The sequence below is a fragment of the Microtus oregoni genome, unplaced genomic scaffold (genome assembly GCF_018167655.1).
Source record: "Microtus oregoni isolate MIOR12 unplaced genomic scaffold, Mior012 000082F_ref0000272, whole genome shotgun sequence".
Lineage (NCBI taxonomy): Eukaryota > Metazoa > Chordata > Mammalia > Rodentia > Cricetidae > Microtus > Microtus oregoni.
This window is the reverse complement of record NW_024544542.1, coordinates 2339771-2360316: the sequence shown is the minus strand read 5'-3', so window position 1 is coordinate 2360316 and position 20546 is coordinate 2339771. Positions and strand designations below refer to the sequence as shown.

At 38.3% G+C, this 20546-nt stretch overlaps 1 protein-coding gene across 1 annotated transcript in view; it reads left to right on the top strand.

Annotated features, from left to right (window-relative positions):
- The first annotated feature begins 614 nt into the window (after positions 1–614).
- LOC121441872 (putative Polycomb group protein ASXL3) overlaps positions 615–20546 on the top strand; it is a 147948-nt gene continuing 128016 nt past the window's right edge. Inside the window, exons 1-2 of the mRNA XM_041643204.1 lie at positions 615–671; positions 4455–4457. Of these exons, the coding sequence (XP_041499138.1) occupies positions 616–671; positions 4455–4457 (59 nt within the window). The 5' untranslated portion in view covers position 615. The remainder of the gene's footprint in view (positions 672–4454; positions 4458–20546) is intronic.

Below are 20546 nucleotides of genomic sequence, written 5' to 3'. Positions count from 1 at the left end.
ACCAGCAAAGCGCACAGCGAGCAGGGGTTTGGACACCTCTGTTTTTCTCAATGTTAGTTTTTATCTTTTCCCTTTAAACATCCCGCCAATGTTTGTCAAACTGAATCTCCTATTGTTGTTTCTGACTTGATTTTGTTCGTTGCTATTGTATTTGGGCTGTGTGTTCCATGGCTCTAGGAATAAACAGTTTATCAGCCCGAAGATGTGTCTTTAACCATGTACAGCTGATATTAAGGGACAGTGGCAGTTTTGTTCAAATGAAAAACATTGCATGTGTTGATTGACTTGTTTTTCATGGTTTACACATCTTCTATGACATGTATGCCTTTGTGACTTGTTTTTTTGAAAGAATTCCCCAACCCCCAATCTTGCAGAAGTTGTTGATTTCATAGTGCTGATCACGGGTGAGGGGTGTCATTCTCCCTTTGGTCTCCTGAGCTGTGCAGTGAGAACTTATTTTGGCCTGAAATTCCCTTCCTCTTTAGAATTTAAGGAAGAGAACTTGTGCTTCCTGTAAAGCTTCCATTCTGCATGCTTCCATGCAATAATCTGGAGTCTCATGTCTTACGCTCATTTTTATTTTTTTAGGCACTAGAAAAACACCCCAACTCCCCAATGACAGCAAAGCAGATTCTGGAGGTCATTCAGAAAGAAGGCTTAAAAGAGACAAGGTCAGTATCCATCTTTAAGTCATTTTCTCTTTCGCTGACTAATGGTTGCCACTAGTGAAGCAAGAAAGACATCTCTAGTTAACACTGTAGTGGATGGTGAATTAAATAAGTATCCACACATTCTCTTGTGATTGCAACGAAACGCTGTGGTGACCCAAGCTTTCCCCAGAGCTGCCTGTTAACTTAATATATCACCTTTGGTGGATTGATACCTAGCAGTCGTTGGTAACAAAGAAAGGCATTGTGGTTTAGCCCCACATCAGAGTTACTCCTCTTTCCCTCAAGAGGAGATAGTGTTTCTGAAATTAAGCAGTACAAGAGAAACACTTTTATAGGCTTAATAGAACCTGGGCTATAAAGATGAGCAGACTGATAAAATTCAAAGGGCCAATAAAATATGGCTGAAAATGTAGTCCTCTTATGTTGAAGACCTCAACTCAGAGTGACTTTTATCAGATGGTGAGACTTTCTATTTATTTTTTAATAGTGGCTTTATTAAGATAGGATTCACCTATAATAAAGTTTGTCCTTTGGTGCCTTGTCTCTGCAGCCATCCTCACTTCTGTAGTCACCTTAAAATAAAATCCTATACTTATTCTTCTCCAGTTGGCACCCCTCAGTAGCCACTAATCTTTGTTGTCTTTATGGATTTTCTATTCTGACATGATCTATAAATGGAATTCATGTAAATATAGCCTTCTGGCTCCCCCTTTAGTGCTATGATTTCAATAATGATTGTTGTTGTAAAATACACCAAAAGTTCATTACTTTTTGTTGTCAAATAATTTTCTGTTGTATAAATATACCACATTGTGTTTACTCATGATGGTCATTTACATTTATATATTAATTTTACAGCTTTAGTTTTGACCACACAGATGATACCACCTAAGGAAAAAAACATATTTTTTTTACATAGCACAATAATCATGTTGATTTATATCTTTGTTATTAGCTGTGTTATATCGATTAGAATTTGTGTGAGTTGGCTATCTGAAAGCTATAGAAATAGCAACATTAGAGTCACAATGGTTATAGTTTGATAGACATTAAACTTACTGACATACCTTTTAGTACTTTGATATTGAGATAGACAGGTAGTGAGGAATGAATATCCGCAAGCCCAGCTTTTCTTAGACTCGAATTTCACCTGTGATTTCTGTTGAATTTGAAGTGTGAGTACCATTAGTCTGCAGCTGTCTAAATGGCATCACAATCAGTGGGGTATAGGTGCTCATATTTTCATTTCCATTTGGGGAACTTTTTTCTGGTTCCCATGAAGAAACACAGTGAGATAATATAGCTGCACTATTTTATCAGTCTGTTGCCACGGTGGTGGCAACGGTAGGAGACCATTTGCTCATAGTGCCCAAAAGCCCCACAGTAGGAGATCCTGGTTTATGCCGGATGTCAGCATGAGAAATTAGGGAATATGATGGGGGAAATTGACAATTTTTCTCTTTGCTAACCTGTCGATAAAGCTAAAAATATTTATTTTATTGAGAAAGCATTGAAAATGTTCATGTCACAACCAAAGGAGAAGAGGGAGTCACGATCTACACATGTCAAAGGCTCGAGCCTTGTCCCAGGGCAATCTGCTATCACATTTTTGAATTGTATGCCTAGAAGTAGGTGACTGAAACTCGTTCATTAAGCTGTCTGCCTCAGGACCGGGGCAATGGCTCCGTGGGGAAAGTGCTTGTAGCACAAGCATAAAGAACTGAGTTTGTTCCCCACAAAATGAACAAAAGCCTGGGGATGGTGGTATGTGCCTATAATCTTAGGGCTAGGGAATTTGAAACAGGAGGCTCCCCAATGTTCACTGGCCAAATAGCCTAGCCTAGTCCATGAGCTGTAAGTTCAAACAGAGACTCCGTCTCAAAACATAAAGTAGAGAGTGATAAAAGAAAGCCAAATTTGGACTCTGGATCCCACATGCATATGCACTTACACACACACACACACACACACACACACACACAATTTATAAGCATGTACATTTATGCACACCACATACACACATCTATTCTTATGCAAAAGAGTTACTACCACTGTTGTTTTAGCTTGCAATATATGGTTCCTGAAAAGTGGTTCTCAACAGTATTTGAATTGCCATTATGATCATCTTGCTTTCGAAATGTTCTCTTTTGCAGAGTTGTGCTTTAAAGTATCTCATAGTTATGCTGTTAGCAAAGCCAGTCAAAACTCCAAAACAAAATGTCTTCACAGAGTAATTAAGAACACTGGAAAGGAATATACAACTCTGTATGCCCCTAAATTCATCCTCTCTCAGTTCCTTATTAACACATCCTTTTGTGTGGAAAATCATTGTGTTACAAGTGCCGATAGACTGGTGCTGTTATTTATTGAACCCCAGCAGGCAGTTCCCATGTGCGTGAGCCAAGGGAAAGGCAGAGAGAGATATTGCCATTCCTTATTGCACGGTCATCTGTAAAGCCAGTTCTGTTTTTGAATGGCCTCAGACATGCATTTCACGTTTTCATGTATTTTCTCTGTATCTTTCATTTTCTGCTCTTTGGTCAGCTGTGATCTGTTATTTACTGCTTGTGTGTTTCTGTTCACTCTTCCCTTGGTTTCTAGTCTTCGCTTGCCTGTTAGAATTATCTCTAACGCAAACCTCCACAGACTCTGTGTGAGCTTGGAACCGTCTTATTCTTTCTGTGTGTTGTTTCAGAGAACAGGTGCTGACATTTCTTTTACCTGCCTAATGTACTGTTTTGCTGCTTTTGAAGTTTTTAGATGTTTCCAAATATTTAAAGTAGCTGAATAAATGAAGTGTAACTGTATCTATTTTCCTTAGGTAACGTTTACAAATTCCATCATCAGAAGGTCAACCCTGGATGATTAATTGTTGTTATTTATTAATGTTGTGTTTTCCATTAAATACAAGCAGCTTAGATATGCTTGATCAAGTACAGGGTAGTGATCCTGGGGTGACTGATGTGTCTGTAGCGCTCTGAGAGTGACAGTCCTCCATTGTCCCTAGCATTTCTAAGTAAGTGTCGGCAGAATCTCTCAGTGTTTCAGGTGCTCAACTAAGAGCATTCCTATAAAGCTGTATGAGGTCTTTCCTTCCTTTTCTGTGACCAGGGTCACCTCTGCAGCTTGTGTAGCTGCACTCCAGGGTTGCACAGTGTTCTGAGCAGGTGCCATGAGCTTGCTAAGGACAGAGAGAACATCTAACTCTCCTGGCACTCAGAAGATACTCAATAAATAGTTGTTGAGTCTTCTTTCTTACCACGTTAATTTTCTGGCTTCCATTGATGACTTTGGCCTACAGTCATGTAGGCCAAACCAACATAATGTGGTTTATATCCTATTCAATAACTTGTTTTAAGATCAAAAAGGGACTCACTAGTCTGCAGCAGCCCTATTAAATACTTGTGCGTGCATCTAAAGAAGATTACCCATGAACAAGGGAAGCAGGGTTCTGTGGCTTAATTCTAGATCCTTTAAAACCACTGGTTTAAATTTATAATTCCAGAAGTTCACAGTGTCCATCATTTGACATAGCTAATGTGGATATTAGAATAGATTTAACAGTGTTACTTTGACACTCATGACATTTTATACTGACTTTTCTTCTTTGTAACACTTTAAGTTATGTATTTTTAGGTAGACATGATAAAAAGAACACAGATTTTATGTGCCATTTCCATGTTTATTTATGAAATATCTAAACCATGATTAGAATTTATCTGAAAAAGCCAGAATGAGTTTTTAAGGATATCTGAATATAATAAATTGTCAGAATGTGGTTAGAAAGTTGATTAATGCAATCCCAGTACCGTTTCTGTAGACCAGGTTCCGTTTTTCATATCTATGGTAAACTTTGCTCCCCCTTCATATACTTGAATGAAGGAATTTATCAGTATAGTTTTGTGATATAAAATATCTGGTCCATCTGTGTTTATGCTTTACTGATTCTGATGATACTTAGACTCAGGTCTTTCAGGGCTATTAGTTGTCAAAACTAATCAGTCACAGTTGTGTGGAAGACTATTCAGATGGTCAGAATCTTGCAATCAAATAGTCATGCTGATTGGACAGAGGGGATGGTGGGCACATTCCTCCATGCTATGTTGTAGATGAATGTTTGATACACTGTGAGCTCCTCAGCTGGCCATTTCCAGGTTGTCAGAATGCGCACTGGCCTGCAGTCAGAAATGACAGCTGGACCCAGTTCACTAGTTTTGGAAGGTTGCAGGCTGTCTCACTGTTGATTTTCTGTACTTGACTTCTTATTTAGGATTTGCCTCTCTAGGAGGAACACTGTGGTGGTTTTGGTACCACAGGGTATTTCTTGCTGTCCTGTGTCATGTAATTTTTAAGGCGATGCTCTATCAGTAAATAAACGTTCTGTTAGCAGGGCATAGCTAGACACTTCAAAGTGATTTGGACTTGTATCACTCACCCAACAAGAGCAAAAACAAGCAACCAGTCACAAATGAGTACCAATCACTTATGCACTATCAGAAAATACCAGTAATTAATGAGACATGAGTCTTCTTGTAGTTTTGATACTATTTGAGAATAGGTAAGTAGTTTATAATAGAGCTAATAGGGTCATTAGGAAATACATACACACACACACACACACATACACACACACACACACATACACACACATGCTTCCACACAGAGAAAGTATCAACTCAATCTCTTAAGGGTCAGAGACAGGCCAGTATTTCTGAATATGTTTTAACAATGCTATAGATGCCTTACTATTTAAAAATATGTTAAAGTTTTCATTAAAATTTTACAGAGTAGCAGCCTGTAATTATACATCCTGGTAGGGACACTTGAACAGTTTTCTAAATAATCTCTATTTGTTTTAGTGTTACTCAGAAGGCAGACACACTTTAAAAATTGCAATGTAAAATATTCTTCTGAGAAACCAAGGTTTTGAGATTATTCTAACATGGATGAAAATCTTTTTATCGTCACTGATTATTTTCTGAATAAATTTGCTTTTACCTTGTGCTTTAATGCATTTTATGTTTTCCTTTCTGTGAGTCTTAGTGATGATATGTGGAAATTGGGATCCCCACTTTAAATTGAGGTTTATTAAGGATTTTGCATTTTAAGGATAAACTGTCAAAAATTCAATTACCACATATAGTGACAAACAATAAAGTCTTTTGACATTGCTCTTGGTGAGATTTACATTGCTAATTAGCACTATAGGAGGCGATTCTTCCTGGGTGCTGAGATGTTTTGTCTAGAGATAAGAAACACAAATGATTTCTATTACAAAATCAATCCTTATCTCCAGTGTCCATGTTAGCAGCCTTCCCTTCACGCTGAAATGGTGGAAGAGTTTGTTTGTGTTGGAGCGTTCTTAGAATTACAGTGTTAGCGCACGGTGTCAGCCCTGCCATTTCTTAACATCTAATTCTCTCATTGTAGAAATGTTGTGCACAGCCAGCCTCTGAGAGAGGGATGTGTGAGACAATGGCATGATTAGACAGAGACCCAGGACAAATTTGCATATGGTTATGTGTGTGGCACGTGTGTATAGGGAAACATTTGCAATATAATCTGGTTCTTGGTTGGTATGTAATTTTACTTACTCATTGCTCAAACTGGAAATTTGCATACGAGTCATTCTTAGCTCTTCTCCCATCCTCATATGCCAGGTTGTTTCAAGAGGCATATCAGCTTCATGTCTTGATTACATCTCCTTGTCTGTATTCAGATACTTACTTTTGATATAGGTTATTGTACCATTTTCTTTTTTTAAAATTTTTTATTGAGAAAAAAGTTTCCGCCTCCTCCCAGCCTCCCATTTCCCTCCCCCTCCTCCCGCCCCTCTCCCCCTCCCCCCACTCCTTTCCCCTCCCTCTACAGTCCAAGGAGCAGTCAGGGTTCCCTGCCCTGTGGAAAGTCCAAGGTCCTCCCCCTCTGTCCAGGTCTAGGAAGGTGAACATCCAAACTGGCTAGGCTTCCACAAAGCTAGAACATGAAGTACGATCAAAACTCCGTGCCATTGTCTTTGGTTTCTCATCAGCCCTCATTGTTCGCCATGTTCAGAGAGTCTGGTTTTATCCCATGCTTTTTCAGTCACACCCTCATCCATTGCTGGTGGGAATGCAAACTTGTGCAACCACTTTGGAAATCAGTGTGGCGGTTTCTCAGGAAATTCGGGATCAACCTACCCCTGGACCCAGCAATACCACTCTTGGGAATATACCCAAGAGATGCCCTATCATATGACAAAAGCATTTGTTCAACTATGTTCATAGCAGCATTATTTGTAATAGCCAGAATCTGGAAAAAACCTAGATGTCCTTCAATGGAAGAATGGATGAAGAAAGTGAGGAATATATACATATTAGAGTACTACTCAGCAGTAAAAAACAATGACTTCTCGAATTTTGCATGCAAATGGTTGGAAATAGAAAACACTATCCTGAGTGAGGTAACCCAGACCCAAAAAGATGAACATGGGATATTGTACCATTTTCTTATCTGAACACCTGATCCCAGAAAAGAAATCTTCTTTCAAATCCACTTTTCCTCTACTATCATCTGTTGTAACATCTCTTAGCTGATACTGCAAGATATTCCAGGGACGGTATGATAGTCTGTGAATTAGTCAATAAAAAAGTTCTAAGTTTATTCTGTGAAAATTACATGAAACTAGGACAGTAGTTTATTGCTAATAATATGTTTTTTTTGGATAAATCCAAAGCATTCTGATAATACATAGCTTATAAATGAAAGAAGAAAGCATGTTTTATACTTTATAAGTAGGTAAAATTTTGGATTTTGGATGATTATCTATGTGTCTCAGCCCCCAAATAATCATTTTAAATGTTGTGTTGGCATTTTGTTTTCTGTTTGTAATTAATTTTTATTAAATGATATAATATGGATTATGTACTCAGCTTAAATATGAGTATCACTGTTTGAAAATGACTATAGTCTGTCAAATTAAACTTAAAAATTTGCCTAGTTAGCATAATTGAAAAGATTCTTTAAATTTTTATCACATTTATTTGCATATTTATTAGGTTAGAGCGAGCGGGAGAGGATGTGTGCTTGCACATGAAATAGTGGAGTCCACCAGGAGGGACCCAGGAACCAAACTTAGGTCTTGGGATTGGCAGCAAGTGCTTTTCCCCATTAAGCGTCTTACTTGCCCTTAAAATGACCCCTGAGAAAGACACCTTTACATCTTATTGGTAAAGCAGTTCTCAAGCTAACACATGATTATGTGCAATGTTTTCCTGGAAGCTCAGAGCTTCTTTGAACACTCCTAGCCAAGCTGGGCTCGGGCACTAGTAAGCACTCAAAGCAGGCATCTGATGGTACTACCATAGTTGGTTGGCTAACTTTCATTATGCAATTTCCCCCTTGTTCCTGAGAAGGTAGGGTTAGGCACCAGGACTAATCTGGACTACACAGTGGGAGGCTTCCTCTAATTAATTAATTAACTAATGGTGAATGATAGAGCCCATAAGGCATTCATAAAGTTCTGTGTGTCCATGTGTGTGTGTGTGTGTATGTTCATCTGTGTATGAGTATAACATAGCATTCAAGGATACCTATGTGTCATGTGTCTGAATGTGTGTGTGGTACATGTATGCATATGTATATATGTTTATATACATATGTATAAATATGTGTTCAGTGTTCATGAGTATATGTATGCACTATGTGTATATGCGGTGTGCATGTGTGTATATATGTGTGTCTGAGAGAGAGAGCAAGCAATATTTATGTGTGTGTCTAATGCACTCTCACATGTTCTACTGGAGTTTTTCACATCATTGCTGTGTAGTTGGACTGTAGTACTGGACAAAGGCAGTTCCCCACACTGATGCAGTAAGTTTCCAAGGTTCTACCTTTCTGTTCCAAAATTAGAGTCAGATCTAGAGTAACTGCCTCTGCCATTGCTGCTGAGTCCCGAATTGAGGTCTGGCGGTGTCTTTTCTGGAGCCCCCTCCATCTTGTATCTCTCCCCTTTTACTAGTCTTCACCCAGCCTTTCTTCGATAGCCACATGGGTAGCCACAGACTCTTGGATTACTTCCTACAAGGGTACCAGCCAACCGTCTCAGATCAGAACACCAGTCATCTTATAGAGGTGCCATCACACTGATTTCTACAGGTTCATCCTGTGGATAACTGGGAGACAGCAACACTCAATCAGAGACAATGATTCAAAATTTGGAATATTCCCAAAGTCTCTGAGATAACAGCAAGGCTGTTTGTTTTCTAGGACCAGACTCTCTAGCTTTTGTTAGAAGGTATCTATAACAATATGCTCACTCATTGCTGTGTCTCCATCAAAGTGCACTGAGAATGTGTGTTTTCCTGTGTTGTTCCTAACACAGCATAAGAAGGTTCATGTTCAAACATAATATGTATATTTAAATAATATGGATGGATTTGGATTTTATTTGCAGCCTTTGGTAAAAATAGCTGTGGCGACTGCCTACCACCCTGAGGGCATCAATATCCACTAAGCTGTGCAATTACAGCTACGAAATGGCCATTGCTTAATACATTTTTATTCTGTCAAGCTTTCTTTCTCCATTCTTCCAAGTAATTGAACAAAAAAGGTAATTTAAGTGATTTCAGCTTTACCAAGATCTAGGTATAATTTACCCCAGAAACACTGAATACCCTATAAATATTTCAGTGCAGAAATAGAGCCAGAAATGGCTGTGAAATTACTCTGAGCAAGAGCCTTTCCAAGTACTCTGTGCAGGTAGAAGTCTGTCCGAGGAATGGCGCTTACCAGGTGATCTTATTAATTCTCTGCCAGCGTGCTTTTGTCTTCCTCTCATTCCATTGCTCTGCATTCTTAACTGTCACGTGCCAATAGGAGCTGCAGTTCTGCTTCAGTGTTTTGAACTTGATGGTATAATTCAAATGCAAAACACTCGGTATGCTGACATAGGGACTTCTTTTTAGCATTGATTTGTTTTTACAGGCAATAAAAGGGAAGAGATTTTTGTGGAGCAACGATTTCTAAAAGCTATAGTAAATGATTCCTAATCAGTCTCAGCCCTTTAGTTAGAAATGATTATCGTATACTTTCTCCTCCATACTAAAGCAAAATCAAATTGATAATTGTTGTCTACAGTTCTGTCTCAAATTTAGGAGATCAACACATATGTGTGTATAATATAGATATTTATCCACACATGCCTCCTCTACATGTGATGGGGAACAAAGTTTCATATTTGCTTTTAGAGCTCTTCAAGCTGCCAATAACCAAATCCTCAACTGATTTCAATCTGCATTGTGAGTGGAAATAGCGCTTAGCATTTCAGTTCAAAAAATATTAGAGAAATGAGAAAAGAGAGGAATGTCAGAGGGATCAGGGAAATGAGTTCTCCAAGACAAAGATCATCACACAGGGGGACTCAATTGAGAGCCTAATCAGTGGTTACTTTAAATGCCTGGATAATTCGGAGGGCATTTAAAGACGAAGGTTGGCTCTCCCCACATTTCCTAGGATATTTCTGTGTTCTTGAGACTTAGAGGTTGTTGTGGTGAAGAGGTGGGCAAAGGTATGCTCTGTTCTTTGGGAGTTAGTGGTGTGAGTTTTCTTTGTGAAGAGAACCTCTTGTAAACACGTCCGAAACACAGTGCATACTATCTCTTCTAAGTTTTTGTGTTTGGGAACATTTTTGGTTTTTCAAAGTGTTCGTAAATGTATGAATATGCTAGTTAGTATTTGTCTAAGTGCTGCATTCATTAGTTTATTAAGGAAAGAGACTCCCATGCTTGTACCCACTTTTTTTCTTTATATTTTGGCATACGGCTGAAATAACTCTATTTCATGTAGTTATGGCAAGAAAATTAATGGAAGAGTTTTGATCATAAAATGAATATTAGCATTTGTTGTTTTTTTCCCTGCTATGCCTAATGCTAAGGGCAATTTACATCAGTTATTAATAGCTTTTAAAGTAAGGTTTGATTGGGATAGATATACTGCGACTTCCCATTTTGGCAACCAAGACATGGAAGCAGATGAAGCAACTTGATAATGTACATTCAGTAGCAAGGAATAAACATGGATTTTGAGGTTCCAGGGTTAGATAGCACAGCCACATAGCCTTAATCCTTTTTAGTCACTTGGAGCCTGAAAAAAAAAACCCCAAAACCTTGACCTCTTGAGTTTAGTACTAGCCATGCAAGAGTGAAGACATCGGCAGGCCTGGCAGGGACTGCTGCACACCTGGAATCCCAGAGCATGGGAGCTGGAGATGGGCTCCCATAGGCAAGCTGGCTAGGTAGACTAGCCATATAAGTGAGCTCCAGGTTCATCAAGACCCTGCCTCAGGCAATAAAGTGAAGAATAATTGAGGAGGGTACTTGTATTCAACTTCTGGCCAAAACCCATACACACGTTTGCAAGTCCACCCACACCTACATGTGTGCACGCATGTAAACACACATGCATGTATTCAAAAGTTACCAATGATTTGATCCTATCACACATATACACATGACTGCATACACACACACACACACACACACACACACACACATCCTTGGTCGCTGTTTTGATGCAAGATTGGTGTCTTCTATGTATTAGATTATATATAATACTGATGTTTATTACTGATTTTCAAGACTGTCTTGAGATAAGCATGTTCAGATAGTTTTACAAGTTATGGCTGCATTGTTACTGAAATAGATGGGTGGGGGAAGGATATGTCATAGGTTACATAGATTTCATGGATTCTCAAACCTTGAGCATATGTTAAAGGCCATGCTTGATGCATGCAGAGGTCACACTGACTTGCAGTGGGGACCTGAGCTGCTAACATCAGAATACACATTTCAGATACAACTTCTGTTTGTCTGAGAAAGTAGTGTGCTACAAAGGCGTAAAATGTGCTTTGGGGAAAGAGATCTAGGACTCTGTAAAATTACCACTTTTTTACTGTTATCTTAGAATTTTTTCTAGGGAATGAACTAATTATGGTCAAAGCATGGTTGCTAACAAAATGAATATATAATGAAAAACTGATTTTAGATGCCTGTAGTCTGGATAGTTGTGGGGAAAATGAATGAAAATGGATGGTGTTTATTTGAACCACATGTAAGTGGAAGTGGGAGGGCTGGGATCTTGTTTTTTTTTTTTTTTAAGAGATGTGGATAGGAAAACTAAAGGGGGCCCCAGTGAATACCTGAGTATAATCTTAGAAGTGGCATTACTGCCTTCTTAAGGACATCTCCATGTTCAGAGAATCATCATGTAATGTTCTCTTCATTTATAGTCTCTATTTGGACTACTTGTCAATGACCCTCCTGTGACCCATTTACTTTTCTCCAAGGAGGTACAGAAACAAGGCTCTCTTCTTTCTGATACATGCAGAATCCTCGGGCTGTGGTTATCTAGGATTCATGCTTGAGTTGTTCTTCAGCATTCCTACATGAAACATAGTCATTTGTGTAATGGATTTTGTTTAGTTTTCTAGTTCATGTGTGTTCAGTGAACTTGCTGATTACTAGAAACAGAATAGCAGCATTCACTAAGAATGACTGGAACACCTTGTCATTAATGAGTAGTTAAGGGAATGGCTCAGATCTGATTTTGTTCTGTACTGGAGTTGGCATTGAAGCTTTCTTTGGAATCTTCAAATTCCTTTGGAATTCTAAGAAGGAAAGTGATGAATCAGGAACACAGAAGTTCTGTTAGGAGTTGCTAAATGCAGTTATTACTGCTAACTTTTTATTTTGGTTTTCTGTTTTTCTTTTTGTTGTTGTGTTGTTGTTTGTTTGTATTGAGACAGGATCTCGTGGGCTGGCATCAAAGTTGTTCATTAGACAATACCAAGGTCGCCTTGCACCCCAGTTCCTTCTGCATCTCCCTCCTAACAGGTGTGTGCCACCACTTCCAGCTTACCGTTCCCAATTAAAAGCCTAGCTTTAGTATTAGAGACATTAACTTGATTGAAATCAATATATATTTATTGTCTTTAGACATCCTTTTTTCCATATTACAAAAAAAGCTGTAACTCCATTTTCAGTATTTTATAAATTTCTTTGTATGCTAGGTTAGTTGTGCTTTTTCTGTATGAAAGGGATGAAGAATTTTCAAAGAAATCTCAGAGACATTTCTGGACAACTAGAAACAGATAAGTGCCCAAAATTTAAAAGCCACTCTTTCCTTTCCCTTCTGTCCACCTACCCAAGCAGTTTCGAGCCTTTTTCTAGAGACAGTTTCTTTGCTTGAAGAACATAGGAAAGGCTGATTCTAAATAACAGAGTTCTGTCCTTGCTAAAGTGACAGGGTCAGGACTGAGTTCTACAGAAGCCCTCCTACTGAGGTCAGTACTTTTCCAACTTGAAAACGGCTTGGAAACTTAGTATGGGGGCAAACTCCCCTTTAGTCAGATCATTCAAAGCCCTTTCTGCATCAGGATAAACTAAGCTATGAATGGATTTTAACTTGGCATTATAGTGACTTATTTCTAGTCTTGGCAGATTGTGTAGCCATAGGCTCTTGTGTCTAAAGACAAGTAAACTTGGGCTTATAAAAAGGACTGCTCTGTCTCCACCAGCAAAGCTGGCAAATATCTGGCTTTTCTCTCAACCAGTTTTGTTCAGTGTTCATTGGGTTGGACTCCAGTAGTATTTGCATGTGAACTGGTTGGTAGAAGTTAACGTCAATGAGATGTCACATTGTAAATGTATACATGTAACTAAAATTCTGGCTCTAGTTTTGTGGACTCTTCTTTATCTTCGAGATGTTGCCCAAGGGAAGGCCAGAATAGACGGATGATACTGATTCCTTCATGGACTGATTCAGAGAGTCAGTTGAACCCAGCCAGGCTTCGTGAACCTATCATATTGAAAGAGCATTTTTCTGACCATCCTTAGCCCAGTTCCTTTTTCAAGGACATATGAGGAATATATGCATGAGTCATGGGCCAATACTTTGACCTGCAGACAGACTGAATCAGAAACATCCTACTGCATCCACATTTTCTTCTTTTTCTCAGATTTTCCCACTGAACCTGTATGTGATTTTTATGTATTCATGTTTTACATATTATGGTATTATTTTATTTGTACTTATATCTTTCTTGTTGCTATATAAATAAAATGAAGACCAATTATTTATTTAGATATAATAATATTAAAATAGTAAAAAAAATATTTGTTTTTTTATATGACCTGAAGAGCTCAACAGGTAAATGGAAATGTGTTACCTAGTGAAAATTGAGGCAAAATCATTTCTCAGGTTTTCCTGGTAGTAACAATCATTTGAGTCTTTTTATGAGTGAATTTTTAGTTATTAGCATGGTATAGAATATATATATATATATGTGTGTGTGTGTGTGTGAGTGTGTGTGTATATGTATGTGTGTATATATGTGTTAGTATATATGTGCATGTGTGTATGTGTGTGCATACATACATATCTCATACCACACTGACTTTATATACATATATATTATATATCATTTATCTGATTAAATAAAGCTAATTTCAGTTTCATTTGAGGCTATCAAATCTCACTTATAACTAATTCATCATATACTGAATAGTTCCTCAGTTGTGGAATAAAATTGATGCTATAATTTATATTATATGTGGTTAATATAAATTAAAATTTAAAAATAAAATTTAAAGCACATTATAAAGGTTTATTGCTGAGTTTATGAAACCATTTGTAATTACTACTTCCAGAAAGTTTTTTGTGGATTTTAAAAACTAAGATGAAACAAAAAGGTTTCTGATTGTTCTTTAAGCCACAACTTACAACATTAAGCTAATATGTAGGTTTGCTATGCTATTGTGGGCTACTAGAACAAATGGGTTAGGCACACTCCCATTCACTTCTCAGGTTAGCATCTGTAGAGGGCATCCAAGGGACAGTGAGGTAAATAGCTCTGTTCTTTCAGCATACTCCTACAGCCGGGTCCTTGCATTGTGTTCCTGCGGCATCTCCCTTCATCTGCTTTAATCCTAACAGATAAGAGAACCTATAGCTGAAAAGAGAAGTGCATGAGATCCCTTTAAAGGCTGTTCTGGAAGTATGTTTCAATTGCACCTGTGCCTCATTAGCCAGACACACCTTTTTAGTGACCTGAAAGGGAAGCTGGGGGATATATTTTGTCATTCTCCTGAGGGAGATAGGTATGTTCCGAGAGAGAAATGGAGAGAGAAGGAATCTTAAAGAGGGGCTCTAATCTGGAAATAGTGCCAGCCTCCATCACATCTTATTTTTCATTCAGTTTATTTCTTGTGCTTGTTTTGTATTAGACATGTATCAGCAATTTTACATTTAAAAAACGCTATGCATATTGCATGTTCTTTTCACGTATTTCAGGTCTATCAGACTCTACTCAGCTTGTAAGAACCCAAACCTTTCCATCTCTCCTTCAAGCCCCAATACAAACAGGATGTTTTCCTCCTCTAGCCTCCATTCATCATTTTATCCTTGCTAATGCATGGTAATTTGATGTGTATGTTCCTTTGCTGTGGTGTCTAATAAGCTCTTAAATTTACCATGTTGTAATAGGACTGCCATTCCATTGATGGTGGAATTTATGTATCATTGATTTTTCTTTCTCCTGTGGTTCCCTTCATATAATAAGCTGATGAAATTTTCTGATTGACTGAATGGAAATGCAAATTCTAGCTCTTCCTCTGCTTTAAACATAATGTCTTAGCCTAGATAACTCACTCAGTCTTTTTCTCTTGTCTTTCCAGTAAGATAGGGAAAATCCAACTTTATTTGCATCATAAGGTTGTTACAAAGATAAAGTGATTTGGAAACTCTTGGAAAATGTGCTGCCAAGTTTAAGATATTTGGTATAGAAAATTTTACTGTTGGCTGCTTTGTTTGTAACTTGGAAACAGTTAATCATGATGGAATGGCGTCCAACTTGTATTTTGAAATAATATACAGTAGCATTTTGGCACGCTGGTTTCAAATGCTTGACATTTCAAAAGGAAATATATGATAGTTTCTTCTTATTTTCTATAAAACTTTATCAGAATTTAAAAGGGGGATTATAATTAGTTTTATTCTTAATTAAGATTCAATAACAAGATTTAAAACAATTGTTTCTTCATGGAACAGAAGACAAGTGTTTTGGAATCTCGGAGAAGGGGTTTTCCTGATATGTAGCACAGTGGCAAGTACATCCTTCTTCATTTAACCAGATTCTTGGAGCCATCCAAGTTTAGCTCAGAATTTGAACATTAAGCTTTACATACAGAAAATGAAATTTTGGGGAAAGGATTTCAAGAGAGAACAAGAACACCATCTTAGGAAGTCTATATATGTGTAGGGTACAATTACTTGGTAAATCTATGCAGTTATTTGTGTCCTGTCATTAAGTCTCACATTTTAATATGCTCATAATGTGTTGTGTTTTCCTTTATACCGAAATAGATTTACTGCCTATTTAAGAGCATTTAGCATAGAATATATTTTACTTGGAGTAGTGATTTTTCAAGTTCTGCTAAGGTGCATAGATCCTAATGCTTTGGCTGGTCATTATGACCACTGTCACCATAATTCCCGTTTGTCATTTAAGATCCAGGTTGTCACCTTCCCTGGGGAAACTTTTCCATAATACCTTGGCAGAAACTAATTTCCTTTCTTTCTGTCCCATGGGAAGCTTTAAAGTGTTGTCGTTGTTTCATTTACATGTCTTTCTAAAGCCAGCTAAATTCTTAGAAAGCTGTTGACACAGCTTTTTCATATTTGTGTTTTCCACGCAGTTCCTAGATCATGGTACACATCACAGCAGACATTTATTTGATCAAATATCTATTCTCTTAGACACCTATAGCTTGTATCTGCCTACAGAGTTGTTTTAAAAGATTTATTCCTTGAGTGTTTCTGTGGTCAGAACCTTGGACTGTGCTGCCAGGGATCAGTCATATGTCAGATATAACAACTTACAGTGTGAGTGGCGTAATGCAAAGTTCCAACTTGATTGTAAATTTAAATATGCCTATTAGACTTTTGCTGTTATATATTTATGAACTTCAATATATTATTTCCTGGATTTTTTTTCCATCTAAAGGAGTCAGTATTTCTTCTCATGAATCTTAGTGAAAGCCATGTCACTTTCTATGAGAGATGGAGTTTGGAAAGAGCACGCTTACAAATGTAACGAGTACTATATTTGGTAGAAATCTCAGGTCCAGAACTGTCTAAAAGATCTCTGGATATTTGACATCTACAGAATAATTGTGTTGTGAGAGAAAGTATCTATGAGGTGGGCAGCAGAGGCAATATAGCAGATGGTCATTTTAGAGCTCTTTCATTTTAATGTAAACTGAATGTTACTGACAGGAATGAGACGAGCCTGGCCAGTAGAGGAAGTGAAGAGATGGGGAGGCAGGATTCCATTAGCTTTAAAGGAAATTGAATATAACAGAGTTTGTGCATCACAGTTCACTTCATATAAAAAAAAACAATAATTTAGGGTAAGTACATAGACAATGAAGCTATGGTGATCCAAGTCACTTAATTTTATTCTGAATATAACCTTGGAACAGAGAAATTATGTGAAATTTGTGGTGGGACTGGAAGTTATATTTAGTTGTCACCATTTAGTGATTTTAGACTATGGGACATGCTGAAAAGGAGCCAGGCTCAGTCTTTTGACAAAGGGCCCAAGAAAATACAATATTGACCTCTCTGGCTAATTCTTGAGAATTCCTTGCAGCGTCTTTTATATTGTTTTTGAGAAACCTATTCAGTTAGGAGAAAAAAAATGATTTTGTTTTAGTTTTAATTCCTTTTCCTTTTTAAGGCTCGTGGGGTGGCTCTTGATCATTTATACTTCTGAAGTTGTTGTGCAGTCCAAGATTATGAGCCCTGTGCCCATGATAAGTCTAGAACTCTTCACAGTTGGCAGTCCAGGAGTGCAGTGGAAGCTGTGGTGGTGACAATTATGGAAGAGTTGTCCACACAGTGAGATTAGGGCAAGTCAAGAGATGCTTAGTAAAATCAAATGGAGTTTCAAGAGTTAATGTGCCACTGCCATTTCCTGAGACAACTAAGACTCCTTAGAAATATATAAGCATAGTTTGATCCTGTTTAACGAGTTTAGAAGATCAGGCTTGGAAACCTACATTGTGTTTTCTCTCTTCCCTTCAGGACAAAGTATGTTCCATTTGGGATCGCCTCACCCGCCTTACCGGGCAGCACCAGGTCTTCCTGGCTTTACTGCGTCCCTTCTACTGGAAAGAACCTTTCTCTGAGTGTTCTTATCTCCACCCTGAAAAGGCAATATATATATAGAGATGGATTCAGTGGCTGTAAATAAATATGACATAGTAGAAGAGTGGTTTGTGGGGAGTTTTACTATATATACACATATATAATATTTTCCAGTCTGGTTTCAGACCCCGGCATGGCTTGGAGACAGCGTTGGTGTGTATGAAGGCTCTTCCTCGAATGAAGGATTTGGGACACCTTTCCATGATGATTGTATTAGAGCCTCAGCTGCTTTCGTGGTGGTCATGAGGTGATGCTGAACCGAATGCTTGAACTAGCAGGAGTGGCTGGGATTGCAGTGGAGTGGTTCCGTTCATTCCTTCCGGGTAGGTACCAGCTAGTGTTGTGGGTGAAATGGACATTGGGGGTCTTCCTGTATGGAACCCCGTAGAAGTCGCTCATTTCTTTATTCATATTTAGTGGACATGAGAGAGTTACAGGATGCCTGAAGGCCAGGCAGTGTGAGCTGAATGACTGGGTCAAAGGTGATGAGAGAGATTCCCCAATTGAAGTCACTCACATCTGTCACTTCGGCTGCTCTAGCGTGACAATGCAGACTAGAACAGAAACTCAGAAAGCGGGGTGTGTTGGGAAGTGAAAATATGAAAGGCTATAGTGTGCTTTTTAATTTTTCTGCTTGAATTATGGTCTTTGTCAACTGTGGCCATATAATATAAACACGTTTATCTAGAATCATAAAATTCCTCTGATAATATTGGATAGCAATATTTATTTTACCCCCTGGAATATCTCTGAGGCCTCTTCCCTGTGAATACTGACTACATCTCCATGGTCTTGGTGGAAGGTGTAGTCTTTTATTCCCATTTATTTAGGACTCTTGGACGAAAGTAGCCAGACTATTTGAATAATTTACCTTTGCGGCTAAGGATAAATGAGTTGTTTTGTCTTCCCTGAAAAGCACCTCATTATTCTGACTGTTGTACTAAGAACTGCATTGGGTTCTGCTTCTAAGGAATACAGGAGCATGCATACTGCCTCTAATTTTTCTTGTGCTGCTTAAGCACTGTAAGATTTTACAAAGAATTTGCTAGAGTTTCTTCCATTTTGGATATGTTCCTTAGGAATTTGGTGCTTCTTGGTTTCTAATTAATCATGTGATATTATTTCAGTTATTTTCATTAGGGAATGAAGTGTGTTGAGTGCTGAACATACAGGAAGTTCAGGTAGAGACCTGAAAGGAAACACAGATGTGTGTGTGTGTAAATATCATTAGAGCCGCTGGTTGAATGTCATCCTGGCAAAAGGGCAGGAAGCTCACATTTGTGCAGTAAGTGATCAGTGTCAGGCACGGGGCCAAGCGCTTTCTAGTTTTTAGTTCATTAAATCCTCACAGAACCATTGAGAAAGAGGGTGCTGTTTCTTCATTTTATAGATGAGGAAATTGAAGCTGAGCGAAGTAGGGTATGTTGCCTAACTTCCCACAATTCAATGGGAAAGAGACGGTATGTGAGCCTTGGCTTGTTTTTCCATTAAAATAGGCTACAAGAAAATGTTGGATTTGAAGTGGGGGTCCCCAGAGAGAAGGGGAGGGGAGGAAGAAGAAAAACATGCCTATTAGGAGGCAAGAACAAACCAAGGAGGAAATGGGAGACACAGGAATGTACTAGCTTAATGTTTATTCTGAAAACTTGCAGGGTTTGCTTAAAACTCCCCTTTGACAAGCCCAGTGACAAAAGGAAGGATTTCAGGGTCAGCAAATGTTTACCCTTTTAGAATTTGGATTTTATGTCTTTTCTCTGACATTTGTTCACTGTGTGTGTATTGAAAATGAAGTAATGATAGCTTATGTTGTATCCAAGGGAACTGCTTTAAAAATCCATGTGTGAAGTCGATCAGGTAGTCATTATTCAAGCAAATGCAGTGCTAGAAGGCAAGCACCAAGTATTTACAGTTTATAATAGTGTGTGCTTTTGTTTCTTAAAAACATTTCTGCACTGTTTTCCCTATGTGGAGCTGTGTGGAACAAAGTGTAGAGAATTCAGCTGTTCTGCTCGCAGATGTCATAATGGTTCTTTCCATTCTCTTGGAGTTTGGAGCTCTCCTTGTAGTTTTTCTTTGATGTGGTTGGGTAACTATCAGCATCAGATGAATTTTTCCCCCAACTAAACCAGAACTGATATATGCTTATAAGCCATCTTTGTCAAAAGGGAGGTGTTTGTAGGCTCTTTAAACTGTGATGGTCAGCCTCTCCCAGTACACTGATGTTGTTTATGCAACCAGTGCCTAAAGGCACACAGCCTTCACCCCAAAACACTTTAACTGGAGCTGTGCTCAGCATCCACACTGTCTTCGCAGTTCATGAAGCAGTGTTTAGAGAGGAAGGCAGTACCTAAAGATATCCTGCCTTAGCTGAAATATTGATTCCATGGAAGTGGGTGGCAAGTATCTCAAGGAGCTATTTCCTGAAAACTTAAGTAAGTGACTGTCCGGAGCCTCCAGAATATTAATACACATTTAATGAGTGGACTGGAGCTTTCCTTGCCTAATTTCTGACAAATACCCAGAAGCTGTGATCTTCCCATTGTTAAGAATATTACACCATTGAGGGTGGGCTAGGTCTCTTCTTTAACATAAACGGAGATAGTGTTCCAGAGCATTCACAGCTATTGAGTC